Raw genomic sequence first — 18,858 nt, forward strand, 5'->3', positions numbered from 1 at the left:
AACGCTGCGACCAGATGTTAGCTGTAAATCGATGAGAAATCGCAAAATTCTTATTCCACTTGGCGTTTTTCACTTTGGCGTTTTTTTTTTTATCCTTTTGGGTTTTTTTCACTCTTTTCTTGCGTTTTTGAATCGTTGGTAATCGCAACATGTTGAGCACTGGCGTTTTTTTGTCAAAATCATGGCGTTTTTCTTCCATAGAAGTCTATGGGAGTGAAAAAACGCCAAGAAAAACGATATGTGGGTTTTAACTTTGGCGTTTTTGCAGGCGGTTTTTATTCTTTTTTGGACTTTAGCGATCCAAAAAAGTGATGGAGATACCTTTTTTAATAAAATTTCATAGGGTACCATTAAGAAAATTAAATAAAAAAGATACAGTAGTGAAGGAAAAAATTGTATCTAACGAAATGTATCTTTTTTATTACAACATTTTTATACATTTTTAAACAGGGATCAATTTATGTGGGCGGGAGGGGACCTAAAAATGTAGCTGACAATAATAAAAATGTAGTGTGTGTGTTTTTAATACTACTACTCCCAGCATGGAACACACTGTTCCATGATGGAAGTAGTAGTACCTGTACTAATTGACAGATCGCCCGTTGCGATCCTCCTGTATAATGTATAGATGCGGCCACTCTTCTACGGTCCACTGCACTGCCGTATATATACACATATTCATATTTCCCTCAGAGAGCTGTGATTGGCCAAATGTTTCCAGCCAATCACAGCTCTAGGAATATGTGTATATATACGGCAGTGCAGGGGACCATAGGAGAGCTGCCGCCCGCATCTATACATTATACAGGAGGATGACAGCGGGTGTCAGTAGTAATACCCGCTGTGATCTTTCCATAACTGCAGGTACTACTACTCCCAACATGGAGCACACTCTGTTCCAATGCGGGGAGCTGTAGTACCTGCATTAATAGACAGATCAGAAATTACACTCGCTGCGATCTGTCTATTAATGCAGATACTACAGCTCCCAGCATGGAGCAGAGTGTGCTCCATGTTGGGTGTAGTAGTGCCTGCAGTTAAGGACACATCACAGTGGATGTCACTACTGACACCCGGTGTGATCGTCCTGTCTATAGCTCACATCTCCTCTCTGTATTCCGGCCGGCAACTCACTCATTGATATTTCCCTCAGAGCTGTGATTGGCTGCAACGATCCGGCCAATCACAGCTCTGGGCGGAAAATATGAATGAGTGATGTTCTATTCAAATCACTGGCCAGAGAATAGTGCAAAGATGTGAGCGATGTATACAGCGGCATCTCTGCTATATAATGGATGATCGCATCAGCTGTCAGGACTGAGACCCAGGGCGATATGTCTATTACTAAAGGTACTACTACTCCCAGCATGGAACAGTCTGTTCCATGCTGGGAGTAGTAGTACTACCTAAAAAATTTAAAAAATAGAGAAAAAAAAGTGAAACACACACTTTATTATTAAAAAATAATAAAAAGTTTGTTATAAAATATATACATTTCGTTTAATAAAATGTTTTCCATCACTGCTGCATCCTTTTTTTTTTTTTGTACCCAACAAATTTTGGGTACAAAAAAAAACGCCAAAAGGTGAAAAAAATGCAATTCCCACACATATGAAAAAACGCCAGAAAAAACACCAGACGCAGGACATTGCACTGGCTTTTTTCATGCGTTTTTTTCTGGCGTTTTTTTAAATCCAAAAAAACGCAGCACAAAAAACCAAGTGGAATCCTAGCCTTAGAGAGATCAGTGGGGCTATGTTGCTGTTTCTTAAAAAAAGGAAGTTTATTGTATATGTATACAGTTTATGCATTACAGAACGAGGTACTTCCAATTAGGATCAGTATACCACCTCACACCATCTTACCTTTTGATCATAATGTTAAAATCATTGGTTCTCCTCAATAAATAAAAAAAATGATTAAATAATAACAGTATGGTGTGTTGTCATTGAGGGGGTTTTCTATTGCTTAAAGGGGTAATTTAGGATTAGAAAAACATAGCTGCTTTTTTGCAGGACATGTATGGTACTGTTTTTCGATTCATGTTTTACTAATCCTGGATAACCCCTTAACGACGCAGGCCGTAAATGTACGTCCTGGTGAGGGGGTACTTAACGCACCGGGACGTATATTTACGTTCTAAACTTAATTGAGAGCATCGGAGTAATAGCAGCGAGGGACCCACCGGTAATGGCCGAAATCCGCAATCGCAAGGATGTCCGCCATTAACCCCTCAGATGCTGTGATCAATACAGATCATGGATTCTGCAGCGCTGCCGTCACTAAAATGGATGATTGGGTCGCCCGTAGCGCTTCAGCGGAGATCCGATCATCCACAACGGCAGACGGAGGTCCCCTCACCTGCCTCCGCTGCCTTCCACAGGTTTTCTGCTCTGGTCTGAGATCAAGCAGACCAGAGCAGAAGATGACCGATAACACTGATCAGTGCTATGCCCTTAGCATAGCACTTAACAGTATTAGCAATCAAATGATTGCTATAAATAGTCCCCTATGGGAACTATTAAAGTGTAAAAATTAAAGTAAAAAAAAGTTTAAAAAAAATTCGAAAAATCCCCTCCCCCAGTAAAAATGTAAATTGTCCCATTTTCCCCATTTCATCCCCAAAATAGTGTAAAAAAAAAAAATTCATAAACATATTTGGTATCGCCGCATGTATAAATGTCTGAATTATAAAATATAATGTTAATGATACCGTAAGGTGAACAGCGTGAACGTAAAAAGAAAAAAATCCCAAAATTTCAGCTTTTTATAACATTTTATTTAAAAAAAATTGATAAAAAATGTATTAAAAGTTTTATATATGCAAATATGGTATCAATAAAAAGTACAGATCACGGTGCAAAAAACTTAGTCCCCATACCGCCGCTTATACGGAAAAATTAAAAAGTTATAGGTCTTCAAAATAGAGGGATTTTAAACGCACTAATTCGGTTAAAAAGTTTGTGATTTTTTTTAAGCACAACAGTAATAGAAAAGTATGTAATCATGGGTATCATTTTAATCGTATTGACCCAAAAAATAAAGAACACCTGTAATTTTTACCATAAATTGTACGGCGTGAAAACAAAACCTTCCAAAATTAGCAAAATTGCGGTTTTCTTTTTAATTTTCCCACACAAATAGCATTTTTTTGGTTGCACCATACATTTTATGGTAAATTGAGTGATGGCATTGTAACGGCCATCTGGTTGCGCAAAAATCAAGCCCTCATACTAGTCTGTGGATGAAAATATAAAAGAGTTATCATTTTTTGAAGGCGAGGAGGAAAAAACTAAAACGCAAAAATAAAATTGTCTGAGTCCTTAAGGGGTTAAACACTGAGAAACTGAAACTTTGCAGTTAAAAGGTTCACCGGACCTTAAATGGGCGCTGTCAGATACAAACATTTTTCATATGTTGTACATCTTGGCAAAACATTAATCTTTCTAATATACTTCATAAGAAAGTGTTATTTCCTTTTTATAGAAATCATTGCTTTGTCTAAGCTGAAGGACAGGCATGGACAAAGTCCAGTAAGTGAGGGTGGGCTAGCACTCCTCTGGGCCCTCTCCTGCCTGATAGTACTCTTCTGTGCTCTCTCCGGTCTGATAGCACTCCTCTGTGCTCTCTCCTGTCTGATAGTACTCTTCTGTGCTCTCTCCGGTCTGATAGCACTCTTCTGTGCTCTCTCCTGTCTGATAGTACTCCTCTGTGCTCTCTCCTGTCTGATAGTACTTCTCTGTGCTCTCTCCTGTCTGATAGTACTCCTCTGTTCTCTCTCCTGTCTGATAGTACTCCTCTGTGCTCTCTCCGGTCTGATATTACTCCTCTGTGCTCTCTTCTGTCTGATAGTACTCCTCTGTTCTCTCTCCTGTCTGATATTACTCATCTGTGCTCTCTCCTGTCTGATAGTACTTCTCTGTGCTCTCTCCTGTCTCATAGTACTCCTCTGTGCTGTCTCCTGTCTGTTAGCACTCCTCTGTGCTCTCTCCTGTCCGATAGTACTTCTCTGTGCTCTCTCCTGTCCGATAGTACTTCTCTGTGCTATCTCCTGTCTGATAGTACTCCTCTGTGCTCTTTCCTGTCTGATAGCACTCCTCTGTGCTCTCTCCTGTCTGATAGCACTCCTCTGTGCTCTCTCCTGTCCGATAGTACTTCTCTGTGCTTACTTCTGTCCTATCGGACAGGAAGGAGCACAGAGGAGTGCTATCTCACCCTCACTTATTGGACTTTGTCCCTGCCTGTTCTTCAGCTTGGACAAAGCCATGATTTTATAAGCCATGTTTTCTATAAAAAGGAAATAAAAAGTATATTAGAAAAGTTTATGTTTTGCCAAGATATACAACATATACAAAGGTTTTGAATCTGACAGTGCCCATTTAAAAATCACCAAATGTTTAATAAACTTTGCATACATCAGTACATCAAATGAATGTAATAAATATTGAAATATAGAGAATATTGCAAAATATATTTTTACCAACTTACAGGTGCCTTTCCTTCTCCTAAACTCATTATTCACTCAGAAAACCTTCTAGTAGTCTGTTTTTAGAGATGATAATAGAGACTAATAATAATCAGCTCATTGAAGTTTTAGGTGTCATGCTGCCTACATTAGTCTATAGAGAGTGGACAGAGGCAGAGAGACACACACCAGCTGTGCTTAGTCTTGCATCTCAGTACAGTACACTTTAATGTATTAAGGAAAAGGAATTATTGTTAAAAGGGAACCTATGATAATTTTTATGTTGCCACATATTAACAGGGTGGTCCCCAGTGGCTTCTGCCTGACCCACCAGCCTTGATTGATAGATTTCTCCTTATACCCAAACCTATTAATCAAGACAGGTGTGGCGGTGAAAAGCCTCCGAGGCCACCCTGATGACTCTTGGTTCAGGAATAATGAAAGTCATGTTGAGTTCCGCCAGAGAATCCCTTTAACCACAGAGTTGTTCATATAAATACTCCTTATCATAGATTAAGGACTTAAAAAAGACATAGAACCAGATTTATCAATATGTATCCTTCTTTTTTCTCAGATAGCAACCATTAACAGCTCATCTTTTATTTCATATTACCAGAACAGTGAAAGCTGAGCCGTGATTGGTTGCTATATGTCGGAAACATTTTGTCTCAGACAGATTTCTAAATATGGGCCATTATTTATTAATACAATGGATGCAGCAGATCATAACACCACTCATGCATCTGCTCTGAAGGCCCTGGTCTAGCAAAAGCCGGTGTAGTAAAGAAAAATACATTTTTGAGAACCTGGGGATGCCTCTATGTTCAAAGCTGGGGGTATAGCATGACTTAAAGCATGGACCGAAACAGGTGTTGCTAGTTTAACTTCCAGCCAAATGGTCATATCTTAGACTATACAGCCTAAAGATGTAACAGAGATATTTCAAACAGTATGAGCCACTGTGATGAATCTGGCACATTTTAAGGCTGTATAATCTATATTTACACTAAGAATTAGACAGTTTTTATTTGTCTGCTCTACGTTTACACCCCATCTCCATTTTTACATTAGACACATTTCCTGCTTATTGTTACTGTATTTTCTGTTTCTGCATGCAGCAAATATTTTGCCTGGGGAGGAGAACACTGTTCAAATTCGTCAATTTTTTGTACCCCTGTCATTGATAGGAAATACAATATCATAGCTGTAGAAGAATCATTCATTCAACCATCCCTCTTCTGTAAGTAGTAATTGCCTTGACTCTATTCAGTGACTAACATCTGGGATAAATTTCAGCCTTTAGTGCAGAAAGTTTTATTGTCTGTGTGAAATATTTAGCATTTTCAGATATGCAAAATAAAAACACAGGTAAATACTGTACAGTTTCCAATTCATAATACTGGCTTTTTGTAAAAAATAAATAAATAAATAAAAATAAAATAAAAATATCCTTGAAACATACGTTGATCACCTTCGAACAAAAATTTACAGTTTCATACAGTAAATAATCTTCATTAGAAACTAAGTTTGCAAATACACCATTTAACTTGTACATTGTCTTGTTAAGAATGTTTATAAAGATGCATTTAAAATTCTGCAGGCTCCAGAGCTGAAATCTCCCAGCTTTTCTTACTGGCTCAGAATTGGTATAGAGCTTGCTATGATTATTTTCTTTCTATGATTGTAGTCTTTCAGTTGGACATACATACCCAATAGCTGTCAGGTAAACACTTGTTCACCCAACTGCATCATAAATTTGTGCTTGGCCAATAATTTGTATTTATCTCAATAAGGAAACTCTGATTATCTGATAAAATAACATGCACAAGACTTCTCTGCCCCAGCATCTGCCCTTGAGCGTCCCTCATACACATTGCATTATTGACCTAAATCAGCAAGTCCGGCCGACGTTTATCTAAGTGTAAGACCAGCTTTAGGGTAGGCAATGAACAATAATCTGATGTATAGCTATTTCACTGTATGATAGGAGCTCAGACGTAAGAAAGGTTTCTATTGAGAGGCTGGTTGTTGATAGTCTTTTATGATGTATTTACAACATAGCTCACATTTGTATGTAAATATCTGTATACAAACTGTAAAACTCTACATTACCTTTTAAAAAGTAACTGCCACCAAACTAAACATTTAATATATTGTTCCTTATGTTATTATAAGACACTTTGCTATTTACTTGCTGTTAAAATTTTCAACCTTTATATGTTTTTAATGTGATTGAAAAAACAGCCACTAGGTGGCTCTGTTCTGTTCCTTGCGCAAGTCAAACAGTTAGTTTGGTCTCTTCCCGGCCTGGCAGGAGACCAAACTCAGGAAGTGCATGCAGGGCATGGCGAGGCACAGCTCTCACAGGCTTCAGTGATGTTGCACCTGTTGGGGAACACCCACTTTCTCCTGCCGGGAGCTCACACAATGTGAGAAAGGTGAAAGGTATGATACACAGCTTTTTAAAGCTCAGAATTTTTTTTAGGGGCAGAAGGGGTGTAGTTAGGGAATATAATCTGAGTTAGTTTAGAAAATATAGTTTGATGACAGGTACTCTTTAACAGTAAAAAGTACTTTGCAATGTAAACTAATATCACACAATGTAACTTTAAAATAGACATCAAACAGTGGTATGTAATTACAGGAAGTGAGTTATTTTACAGATGCATATCTTCCCATACAAGCACATGGAAACATTACATTGTTGAATATTCAGATGATGTGAAAGTGATGCTCCAACATCTCAGCCATTTTGAAGAATATAATCAAGAATAGACTTAGTAGTTATAAAGTTGTAGTTAGAATTACTCCTTCTAACTTTCCCAGGAATACAGAGGCAGGGCTACAGGGACTTTAATCCTATTTCTTCCTTGCAGGCCTGACAAGGCTGTTTATGGCAGTCTGTATCTACAGTTTTTTTCTCAGATTACTACCTGCCATAAAACCGCATTGTGTATGCTATTGGCAAATCTGCAAGCCAGAAGTGGTGTGAAGGGAGTTGAAATTTAGTGCAGTCTTGTACCTCTATTATATGAACATGGCTTAAGGGAGCAATTTTTATTATATAACACAATATAAGTGAATTTCTATTTATGTCATTTTATAACATATTCTCATAAGTCTCATATACAAGAAAGCTTAAACTTTCTCCTTCTTTTGATCCAAGAAAAAATAAAGCTTCAGAAAATGCATCAAAATCGCTGTCTGAAGTAGGCCTAGTAATCTGTGAAGGACGGGGTTTTTGACTGTTTTCAAAAGGCATTAACTTGTGTACAGCTAAATCTGTTTACAGCAAATGCCGAGACAGGTCCCAGGGCATGTGTCATTTTGGACTGAGTTTCAGGAAAGTATGGCCAAGTCTGCTCCCAAAGTATACCACACAGTATATATCTTTTTACTATGGCAAACTATGTATGATGGATGCAACTAAGAGTCATCTGTCACCATTCTACGTTAGACTTACAGGTGGAGAAAGGATCCTTACTCTCTGCCTTTGCTCAGTCAGGGACAGAAGCCACAGTTACCTGTAAACAGTTGTTGTCAGTCATTAGTGAGGGAGGCAGAAGGGCAATATAATAAATACCCAGGCTTTCATCATATAGGTCTGCTACATTCATCAGTAGAACAGTTTACCCCTTCCCACACCTTTTCCACCTCCAGTAGACACTGTTTACAGGGGTGTCAAACACCCGGCCCACGGGCCGAATCCGGCCCGCCAGACCTCGTCATGTGGCCTGCCGCCAGCCTTCACCTTTAATCTCACTTTTTTTTTTTTTTAAAGAAAGCCGCCTCTTATGCGCATGCGCGGTGATCCTCCTTCGGTCCTCCTGGTCCTCCGCCTCTATGGTTGTACGTCAGTGACGTCCCGTGCGTACAACCATAGAGACGCGGGAGGAACAGGAGGACGGCAGGATCATCGCAGGAGGACGCGCGCAGGCCCCAGTAAGTGACCGGCGGCGCGTTATCTTCTTCAGCTTTCCGGTCACCGCTTGACCGGTCCTGGCACCTACTGCTATGGTCCATAGGCCATTGCAGTAGATGTGACCCAGGGCCGGAGGAGCGGTGACCAGATCACAGTGGGGCAGCAGACAGACATACAGCCTCCAGCCATATACTGTATATGGCTGGAGGCTGTATGTCTGTGGGGAGGGAGGGGGAGGGGTGCTGCCAACCTAATGTGGGGGGAACTATACTGCCAACTAATGTGGGTTAACATGCTGCCAACTAATGTGGGGGAACATGCTGCCTACCTAATGTGGGGGGAACTATACTGCCAACCTAATGTGAGGGAACATGCTGCCAACCTAATGTGGGGGGAACTATACTGCACACAAATGTGGGGGAACATGCTGGCAACTAATGTGGGGGAACATGCTGCCTACCTAATGTGGGGGGAACTATACTGCCAACCTAATGTGGGGGAACAAGCTGCCAACTAATGTGGGGGAACATGCTCCCTACCTAATGTGGGGGGAACTATACTGCCTACCTAATGTGGGGGGAACTATACTGCCTACCTAATGTGGGGGGAACTATGCTGCCAACTAATGTGGGGGAACATGCTGGCAACTAATGTGGGGGAACATGCTGCCTACCTAATGTAGTGGGGGGGGGGGGGAACTATACTGCCAACCTAATGTGGGGGAACATGCTGCCTACTAATGTGGGGGAACATGCTGCCTACCTAATATGGGGGGAACTATACTGCCTACCTAATGTGGGGGGAACTATACTGCCAACCTAATGTGGGGGGAACTATACTGCCAACCTAATGTGGGGGGAACTATACTGCCAACCTAATGTGGGGGGAACTATACTGCCAACCTAATGTGGGGGGAACTATACTGCCAACCTAATGTGGGGGGAACTATACTGCCAACCTAATGTGGGGGGAACTATACTGCCAACCTAATGTGGGGGAACACGCTGCCAACTAATGTGGGGGAACATGCTGCCTACCTAATGTGGGGGAACTATACTGCCTACCTAATGTGGGGGGAACTACAAGGTAATGTACATTGCAGTAGGAGGGGTAGTCTTATATGGCGAGTATATCCCAAACTCTACATTTCAACTGTAAAAGTTGGGGGTCGTCTTATACACCCAGTCGTCTTATACGCCAGCATATATACGGTATGTGGGGGGGGAGGGGTCCTACAGATGCAACCGGCCCTTTGAGGGTGACCAAACTGCTGATGCGGCCCCCGATGAATTTGAGTTTGACACCCCTGGTTTACACCTATGTACAGTGACTGAGTCATTGATGAGGTGGCGGGAGAAGGGGAGGACAAAAATTGCCCATAGTCCAGATTTTGGTGGGACGATTTCACGAACTGAGCTGCATAGGGGACAATGTTGATGCAAACAAAGACCAAATGTGGTCATTTGGGGCATTTACGGCCATATTTGAGGTATTCCTGGGGTGCAGCATAAATGTTCAGATTTTTATATATTGGCAAGTATATTGAACTCCTCTCATGAATGTAGAAGGCTTCAGATTATGAAGTCAACTATATTGATGAACAGTTTCCCCTTTTACTCATCTCTCTTGCCTCTTCTCCACTGAATAATGGCAACTGTTGTACAAAACTTCAGCAATTGGTGAGGGTGGTTGGAAGAGGATTGAATTCATGTATTCTCGCAGTCCACTATATTCCTTCTGTGAGCCATTACGAAATTGTGATGTTTGACACATTGTTTATTCTACCTGTTAAACCCAGCCTAAAAGTGCTTGTTCAGCCTCAGCAAAAATTTACAATTGGCACAAAATTATTTAAAAATAAAAAAGAAAGTTTTAACCCTGAAGTTGCCACACTGATGCTCACAGTGTCTCCTGCTCACTACTTCTTTCTGGTTCCTATTACACATCAACCTCTCACTCAGCCAATCACTGAATGGAGCCTCTTCTGTGGCCAGTGATTGGTTGAGTGGACAGTTCCTTTAAAATCGACACAGAATACAGGAAGCAGCATTGATTAGCGGGGACTGGCATTAGTATGACTCTTTTTTATTGTAGTTTTTTTGCTGGGGTTGGACAACCACTTTAAGTTGCTTTAAAGAAAAACTCCTGTGTCAACAAATATCTAAAGCAGTGCTTACTATCATGTGTAACTCTTGATTGAACGTTGGTGCTCCTAATCCTTAATGTAATACACCATGAATTTGTTCCCAACTGCTGTGCAGGTGGAAATGTCCTACGCTGTCTCCTGATTGTCTCTATCTATAGTCAGGATATAAGTAGATTGGTTTTTGCACCTATTAACCTGAATTTGCATCCCATGGGAAAACAGATAGGGACAGTCATACAGGAGACAAAGCGGAAAAATTTTCCTTAGTAAGTACAATAAGATTAAAGTTTTACAATTCCCAGTGAAATTGTGGCTTACACATTTTCATCCTATTTGAAAATAATGTAAAACGAGTGAATACAAATATATGTAATGCATTTAATGTACCTGAACAAAGTGACGTGATAGTTACAGCCCTTCCTACCCTGAAATAGACAGCCACACTACTACATATTACTTTAACTGTAGAAAATAATACCACCCCATGTACAGAATGTGATAAAGCGACATAATCCTATCCAAAACCTGTAGCAGGATAAATACAGTACTTCAAGTATAAAAGCTACTAAGGACAAAAAGTGGAGCAGTTGCCCTCAGCAACCAGATAGATCTTGTCGTAGTTTTTTTTTTTTTAAGAAAGCTGAACACTGGTTGCTAAGGGAAACCCCCAAACTTTGTTTTCTATTTACATGAGGTCCATTATGTTAAGATTTAAAGGGAATCTATCATTTCAAAACAAACAGTCTGATCCGCCAGCATCATGTTATAGAATTGGAGGAGCTGTGCAGACTGAAATACAGCATTGTGGAAAAAGATTCAGTATAGTTTTTCATTGAACTCTCTGCTTACTCTGGGGTAAGAAGTCCTGTAGGCATCCTAATCATGATTGACAGCGATCTTTAAATACATGCTCTTACAAGAAAAGCTGTCAATCACTGAGTTGGACCGCCTACTGGACTCCTTAGCCCAGAATGAGCAGAGATTTCAATCAGTAAGTTATGAATTATAGTGAATCTTTTTACACATAACTATATATCAGTCTCCTTAGCATCTCCTGCTCATGATGCTAGTAGGTTGGACAGCATTTCCATGGTGTCAGGTTCCCTTTAAGATGTTTCCTCATACTAACACAATTGCTTGACTACAGGGAAATCACTGTAAGCATTGCCTTAGAGTGAAATATTGATATACAGTACAGTAATAGATAATCAATGACAGGTAATGTGTAGACAAATATAATTTCAGTTCCTTCTAATAGCAATTCATATGTATACAAAACAGTACATACAAAAAGTGAAGACATTGTCCACTTTAACCAATCAGATTTAAGCTTTCATTTTTTAAGTTGCAGGTTAAAAATGTAAAGCAAATTCTGACTGGTTGCTGGAGACAACATCTCCACTTCTACTTTCTACAGCAGTTTTAATATATGAGGCTCAACCACAATTTTCCTGTCGTCACTGTACAACAGTTTTAACATGGAAAGGAACATTAGTTCTTTGCATAAGTTGATATATTTCCATTTAGTTGTAGCTTTAGGCTAACCTAAAATAATCTAAAGAATATGCAACTAATATATTGATCTGTTCTACAGAATAATTCTACAATGATTGTGAACCCATTATTCAAAATAGTTGTGTATGTGGTATAGTTTATTTTTGGAAAACAACCAAAGGCAAAATAAATACTTTCAAATAATATAAAAAAAAATCCTCCTATTAGAAGTTACTATAAAACTTGCAAGCTGTACACCAGTGTTGCACCATGAAGCTCATACAGGATTTTTCTTCAGTGTAAAAATATACAAGTTTGCTGCTCCCATTGTCAGCAGAAAGGTCCGATTGCTAGTCATTTCATGGAGGCTTGATGTCTTGTTGTTTCATACTTCTCCAACCCAAACCACTGTGTTTCCCCGTCTGATTCCTGAGACCTCGCAATGTAGAACACTTTGTCTTCCATTGATTAGAAACAGAGAATCCTTAGCTGGTGATAAAATATACTGTCCAAATAGGCCACTGTCTTTTATAATTCTATTTTTCTCATTCCAGGGCCACTCTTTTTGTGCTACTGGGTCTTTTAGATTCTTCATCATGTCCATCCTTCCTGAGGACAGTTCTAAAAAGAGAACATCAGTTTGTAGATGGGATGTCGCATAGATATAATACTGATTGCTCTCCGTGAAAGATGATTGAAAAGTCACATCAGATATTTGTAAGTTTGTTGGTAGGTCGTAAATCAATTTAATTTCACCTTGGAAAGTAATTGTTTGAACTCTGATTCGGCCATTTACTTCATCTGCACTGACCAAATAACGTCCATCTGAGGAAATGTATGGTGTCCCGGTTATATCACCATTTGGGCCGATCACTGTGTCTGTAACGCTATCAATTATTACCTGAGGTACTCTTGTTAATGAATTGTTTGCTTTGCATTCTACAAAATAGTAGCCACCAAGATGGGAATAAGCCATGTTCTTCGGGATACAGCTGGTGTTTTTGAAGCTGATGGTCTTTATTTGAGTCACAGTTTCAAGGTCAATTTTATGAATCGAAGGCCTGGATTTATTGAAGATGAAGCCAAATCTGGAAAAGAATGAATATTTCTTCACAGATGCTTGTGACAAGGATTTTACAGACTTTTATAAAAAAAAAATATATATATTTTTGCAGGCCATGCCCCAAACGGCTCATGCACATAACTGCATTACAGCTGAATTTTGAACATTACTATAAAAGGGGTGTCATAAAAATGCATTAGCCCTCTCTCTACTTGTGTATGCTTTGATTTGATGCATAGTTTTTTTCTGTTGGATTCTGTACAAAACCAAAAGAAAAGAACATAACATTGGGGTACTGGGGTATTCTCCACTAACATCAGGATATATGAATACGGCAGTGTGGCAGTACACGGAGCTGTAATGCGCTGTCATGAAGGTTTAGTGCCAGTAAACATGATCCCCAACGCTGTTTTCGATCTTCAACACATCTAAACTAGGTCGAAGCACATTTATACGAGCAAACATGGTTTGTCCTCTTTAATTTCAACTTGGTCTTTATGTCCAGAAAAATGCACCTATCTAGTCCAGTCTGTGAACTAAAAATCTTCAATTTTACATCTTACTTCTCATATAGGTAAAACTTTAGAGTGCATTTGATATTTAATTTATGTAAAAGATAAGCAATATATATGGACAATTGACATATAATGGTCCAAAAACTCAAAGGGGGAGATTTATGAAAACCTGTCCAGAAGAAAAGTTGCTGAGTTGCCCATAGCAACCAATCAGATTTCATCTTTCATTTTCAAGAGGCATTTAAAAAAATGAAAGACACAATCTGATTGGTTGTTATGGGCAGCTCAGCAACTTTTTCTCTGCACAGATTTTGATAAATCTCCCCCTTTGTCTTTAAAATGTAGTTTCTGCACACAAGGCACAAAATAAGCTTACTGGTCCTTCTGGGATATGTACAGTAGTTTTTCTTTATGTATTTGTGGGTACATCTCTATAAATATAAAACTTAACATTAACCCCTTATGCAAGGGTGTTTTTTTTCTCTGAAGATATATCTCCTGATCGTGTTACTCTCGGGCTGAGGAGATTAAGCGGGACCTTTAAACATAATTTTGTCCATCAGGCAGGCGCAGTAGTTATTGCTGAGGACAGGATATGAGGTCGGACAGGATTTGAGGTCGGACAGGATATGAGGTTGGACAGGATATGAGGTCCGATAAGATATGAGGTCGGACAGGATATGAGGTCGGACAGGATATGAGGTCGGACAGGATATGAGGTTGAGATATCAGGTTGGAATATGAAGACGCGATATGAGCTCATAAAATGAGGACTGGATAAAGACTGGGAAACTAAGTGTACTCTACTAGTTGAGGGCTAAAACTTCTAACATTTAAAGTGTTTAAATCTAAGATGCTTCTGCTGCTTTTTAATTTTTCTGGAGTCAATTGGATTTTTTGTATTGTATATCTATGTGTGTACATAACAGCTTTAGTCCATAAATTATGGCTCATGAAGTGTCCAAAACAATGCATACTTGCATAAACAATGCATAAGTTTGCTGGGATATGGAAAAATCTGTACTGTGCATACCATACCAAAGTAATTTTTATGGATCTTTTCACTCCTTACCGAATGTGGTTAATGATAAGATTGGTTGGAGGAATAAACAAATCATCTACATCCTCAAAGTCTGTGTGGATAATGTGCTGACATTCTCCTGTACTTGCTTCAGATATAACCTGAAATAGGAAATATTGGAGTATGTGTTAATAAATGGAAAAAAAAATATATCATTAGAATATTTTTCAAATTTGTTTTTTACAATTTGTTAGAATATAAAAAAAACTGTGTATTTGTTCCTTCATTTGGTACACTTAAAAAGTGTCTGAATGTTCAAAAATCTTTTGACATTTCCTAGGAACACATCAAAAGTTTTATTGGTCAGGGTCTGGGTGTTCAGATCCTGACCAATCACTAGAGAGAAGAGCGTGGCTGAGTGCTGCACGCGACCCAAGACAGTCCCATAATGAGACCATCTTGGACAGGTGGCACAGAGCTGGGAAATAAAGTGCCTAGATTAGACTACTCTTGGCTTGTTCTAGGAGTCTGTCAGGGGTCTGAACACCGAGACCCTCATTGATCAAAACTTTTGACATGACTTAGGACATGGTATTTGATGTTAAAAAGAAAGGAACCAGATTTTTTTCCCCCACAATAATAAACAATGTATGTTTTAATCTTTTTTCAGGCAATAATCATCTACAACCTCATCTTATTTGCTTCTCACACATACAGTATTACAGCACAGGTTACAAATGGAAAAACAAAACAAAAAAAAACAACAAAAAACAGGATACAATTATGATTCACATCCACAGGTTACATTTTTTACATGACATGCTTATGTCATCTCAATTTTACTAAATTATTAAGCTTAACAGCAGTGTTGGGATTATCTGTTCTATAAGGCTATGTTCACATAAGTATTGTGTGTACAAAAATGGCAAATTTTCATTAGGCCCCAGCTGCAATGAAAACACATAGGTTTTCTGAAGGGTGGGGTGACAAAGCTCCTTCCATCTGTCTAGCCATTTATATGCTGTGGTCACAATTGATACAAAATTTAAGGGGTTAAGGCTCATTGCAGCAAAGTGTTAGCGGTAATATAAAGCTGACAACCACTGCTTTCGTGCAGGCTCGGCTCTTTCTTGCACCTAAAATGTGCTTCCTAACAAAGTAGTAAATACACTCATTGATAAAAAATATATATATTATGCATACAGATAGAAAGGTCGGATTGCTGCAAAACTCACCATGCAGTTACAGGAAAATAACTACAGGTGTGTCCAGGGGTCATAGACACGAGATGGCTGATTGACAATGCTGCAGGAGGAACACAGCCTGCAGCAACACTGCTGTAACACAGAGTTTTACCACTCATGTGCCTCCAGCTGTTGCCAAACTATAGATACATATTGGCACAAATGTCAAAGTAAGAGGTAGGTGGAGTGTCCTTAAAAACTATTTCAGGGACTTAGGCCGTAAGCTTAAAGGGGTACTCCGGTGGAAAACATTTTTTTTTTTAAATCAACTGGTGCCAGAAAGTTGAACAGATTTGTAAATGACTTCTATTTAAAAATCTTAATCCTTCCAGTACTTTTTAGCAGCTGCATGCTACAGAAGAAATTCTATACTTTTTGAATTTCTTTTTTGTCTTGTCCATAGTGCTCTCTGCTGACACCTCATGCCCGTATCTGTCTAGAGCAGGAGAAAATCCCCATTGCAAACCTATGCTGCTCTTTACAATTCCTGACACGGGCAGCAGGTGTCAGCAGAGAGCACTGTGGAAAAGACAAAAAGGAAATTCAAAAAGTACAGCTGCTGTGTAGCATACAGCTGCTAAAAAGTACTGGAAGTGTAAAGATTTTTTAATAGAAGTAATTTACAAATCTGTTTAACTTTCTGGCACCAGTTGATTTAAAAAAAAAAGTTTTCCACCGGAGTACCTTTTTAAGGCAAGGACCTCCAAGGTAATATTTTCTGAAATATTACCTGTACCACGAGCCACACCAGAGAGGCAGCGGGAGATTAGGAGGGTAAAGTGGCTCAAAAGCTGGTGTAGGAAGGAGGGGTTTGGGTTCAAGAAGAACTGGGCTGACTTTGCTGTCGGATACAGGCTCTACTGTAGGGACGGGCTGCACCTCAATGGGGAGGGTGCAGATTTGTTTGGGGAGAAGATGGCTAGAAGGGTGGAGGAGTATTTAAGCTAGGGACTGGGGGGGGGGGGAGGGAACCTACAACATAGAGGGGGAAGATAGTATAGATAGAGAGGGGGGACTTATTAATGTACCTGGGGGTGGAGCGGAGGGAGGGGTTAGAATAGTAAATAGGGATAGGCTTCATTGTGAAAAAAAAAACATACACCATTGAATTGCATGTTGACTAATGCCATAAGTCTGACCAATAAAATTGACAAACTGGAGTTGATAATGTCTGAGGAGAATTATGACATAGTGGGTATAACAGAGACTTGGTTGGACGATAGCTGTGATTGGGCGGTCAACATACAGGGTTATAGTCTATTCAGGAAGGATCGGACAAAACGGAAAAGGGGGAGGAGTTTGTCTTTTTGTAAAGTCCAGTCTGAAGGCCGAACAGCAGGAGGATATATGGGAGGGAAACGATAATGTGGAGTCACTATGGGTAGAAATATATGGAGATAAAAAAAAAAATTCTGATAGGGGTTTGCTATAAGCCACCAAACATAATGGAAGAGGCAGAAGATCAATAAACAAGGCAGCAAATCAGAATGATGTGATAATAATGGGGGATTTTAAAATTTAAAATTTTTAGCCTAAAGTCTATGTGCGTGTTATACGCCGATACACCCCCAGGAAAGGCAGGGGGAGAGAGGCCGTCGCTGCCCGCTTCTCTCCCCCTGCCTTTCCTGGGGTCTTGAGCCCTGCTGCCGGCCCTTCTCTCCCCCTAGCTATCGGCGCCGCTGCCCGTTCTGTCCCCCTGACTATCGGTGCCGGCGCCCCACTGCCGGTGCCGATAGCCAGGGGGAGAGAAGCGGCGCCGACAGCCAGGGGGAGAGAAGGGGCAGCGGCACCCATTGCCGCACTGCTGCAGGCCTCCGGCGTGCATCCCCTGCGACGTTGCTATGCTTGGCGCGGCGCACTGACGTCATGAGCCGCGCCGTGCAGCGCATAGCAACGACGCAGGGGACGCACGCCGGAGGCCTGCAGCAGCGCGGAACTGACCCAGGTAATTATGCCACCAGGGATGGGGGGAGGCAGCGGCGCCGGCAATGGGTGCCGCTGCCCCTTCTCTCCCCCTGGCTGTCGGCACCGCTTCTCTCCCCCTGGCTATCGGCGCCGGCAATGGGGCGCCGGCACCGATAGTCAGGGGGACAGAACAGGGCAGCGGTGCCGATAGCTAGGGGGAGAGAAGGGCCGGCAGCAGGGCTCTAGACCCCAGGAAAGGCAGGGGGAGAGAAGCGGGCAGCGACGGCCTCTCTCCCCCTGCCTTTCCTGGGGGTGTATCGGGGTATACACGCGCACACACACGCACCCTCATTTTACCATGGATATTTGGGTAAAAAACTTTTTTTTACCCAAATATCCTTGGTAAAATGAGGGTGCGTGTTATATGCCGGTGCGTGGTATACCCCGATAAATACGGTATCTGTTCCAAATGGTGCAGAGCACCAGAGGGGGTTCCCTACTAGACTTAATATTAACCAACAGACCTGACAGAGTAACTAATGTGCAAATAGAAGAATACCTAGGAAATAGTGATCATAATATAATACATTATAACTTGTTCTTCAATAAGGGAATCTCTCGAGGGGCCACAAAAATGTACTTTAGGAAGTCAATATCTGATCAACCCAGAGAAGCCCTTAACAATATAAATTGGGATAATGTCCTCAAAAACAAGAATACTGACACTAAGAATATTTTACATTCTCACTGTAAGAGGTATATACCATATGGGAATAAAAGGGTCAGAAATAAAAGAAAACCAAAATGGATGAATAAGAACGTTAAGGGGCTAAACTACTAAAACAGGATGGCAGTGAAGAAGCATTAAAAAGCTGTAGAGAAAAATTTAAAATATGTAAAACCCAGATAAAAGCCGCAAAAATAGAGACAGAAAGACTCATTGCCAAAGAGAGTAAAACTAACCCCAAAATGTTCTTTAACCATAGAAATAGCAAAAAGGTCAAAAATGAAACTCCCCAGCACAGGTCACCTGTCTAACCCAGGAAGAAGTACAGTGCCACCTACAAAAAAATCTAAATAGAC

General features: G+C 40.4%; 1 protein-coding gene across 15 annotated transcripts in view; it reads right to left on the reverse strand.

The window, feature by feature from the left end:
* Window positions 1-9,289: 9,289 nt before the first annotated feature.
* The window catches only part of FSTL4 (follistatin like 4), a 1,659,076-nt gene continuing 1,649,507 nt past the window's right edge, over window positions 9,290-18,858 (reverse strand). For all 15 annotated transcript variants that reach the window (XM_056516583.1, XM_056516582.1, XM_056516581.1 and 12 more), the window contains 2 exons: window positions 14,678-14,787; window positions 9,290-13,115 (listed from right to left, as the gene is read on the reverse strand). In XM_056516583.1, the coding sequence (XP_056372558.1) occupies window positions 12,413-13,115; window positions 14,678-14,787 (813 nt within the window). In that variant the 3' untranslated portion in view covers window positions 9,290-12,412. The remainder of the gene's footprint in view (window positions 13,116-14,677; window positions 14,788-18,858) is intronic.

The sequence above is a fragment of the Hyla sarda genome, chromosome 4 (genome assembly GCF_029499605.1).
Source record: "Hyla sarda isolate aHylSar1 chromosome 4, aHylSar1.hap1, whole genome shotgun sequence".
NCBI lineage: Eukaryota > Metazoa > Chordata > Amphibia > Anura > Hylidae > Hyla > Hyla sarda.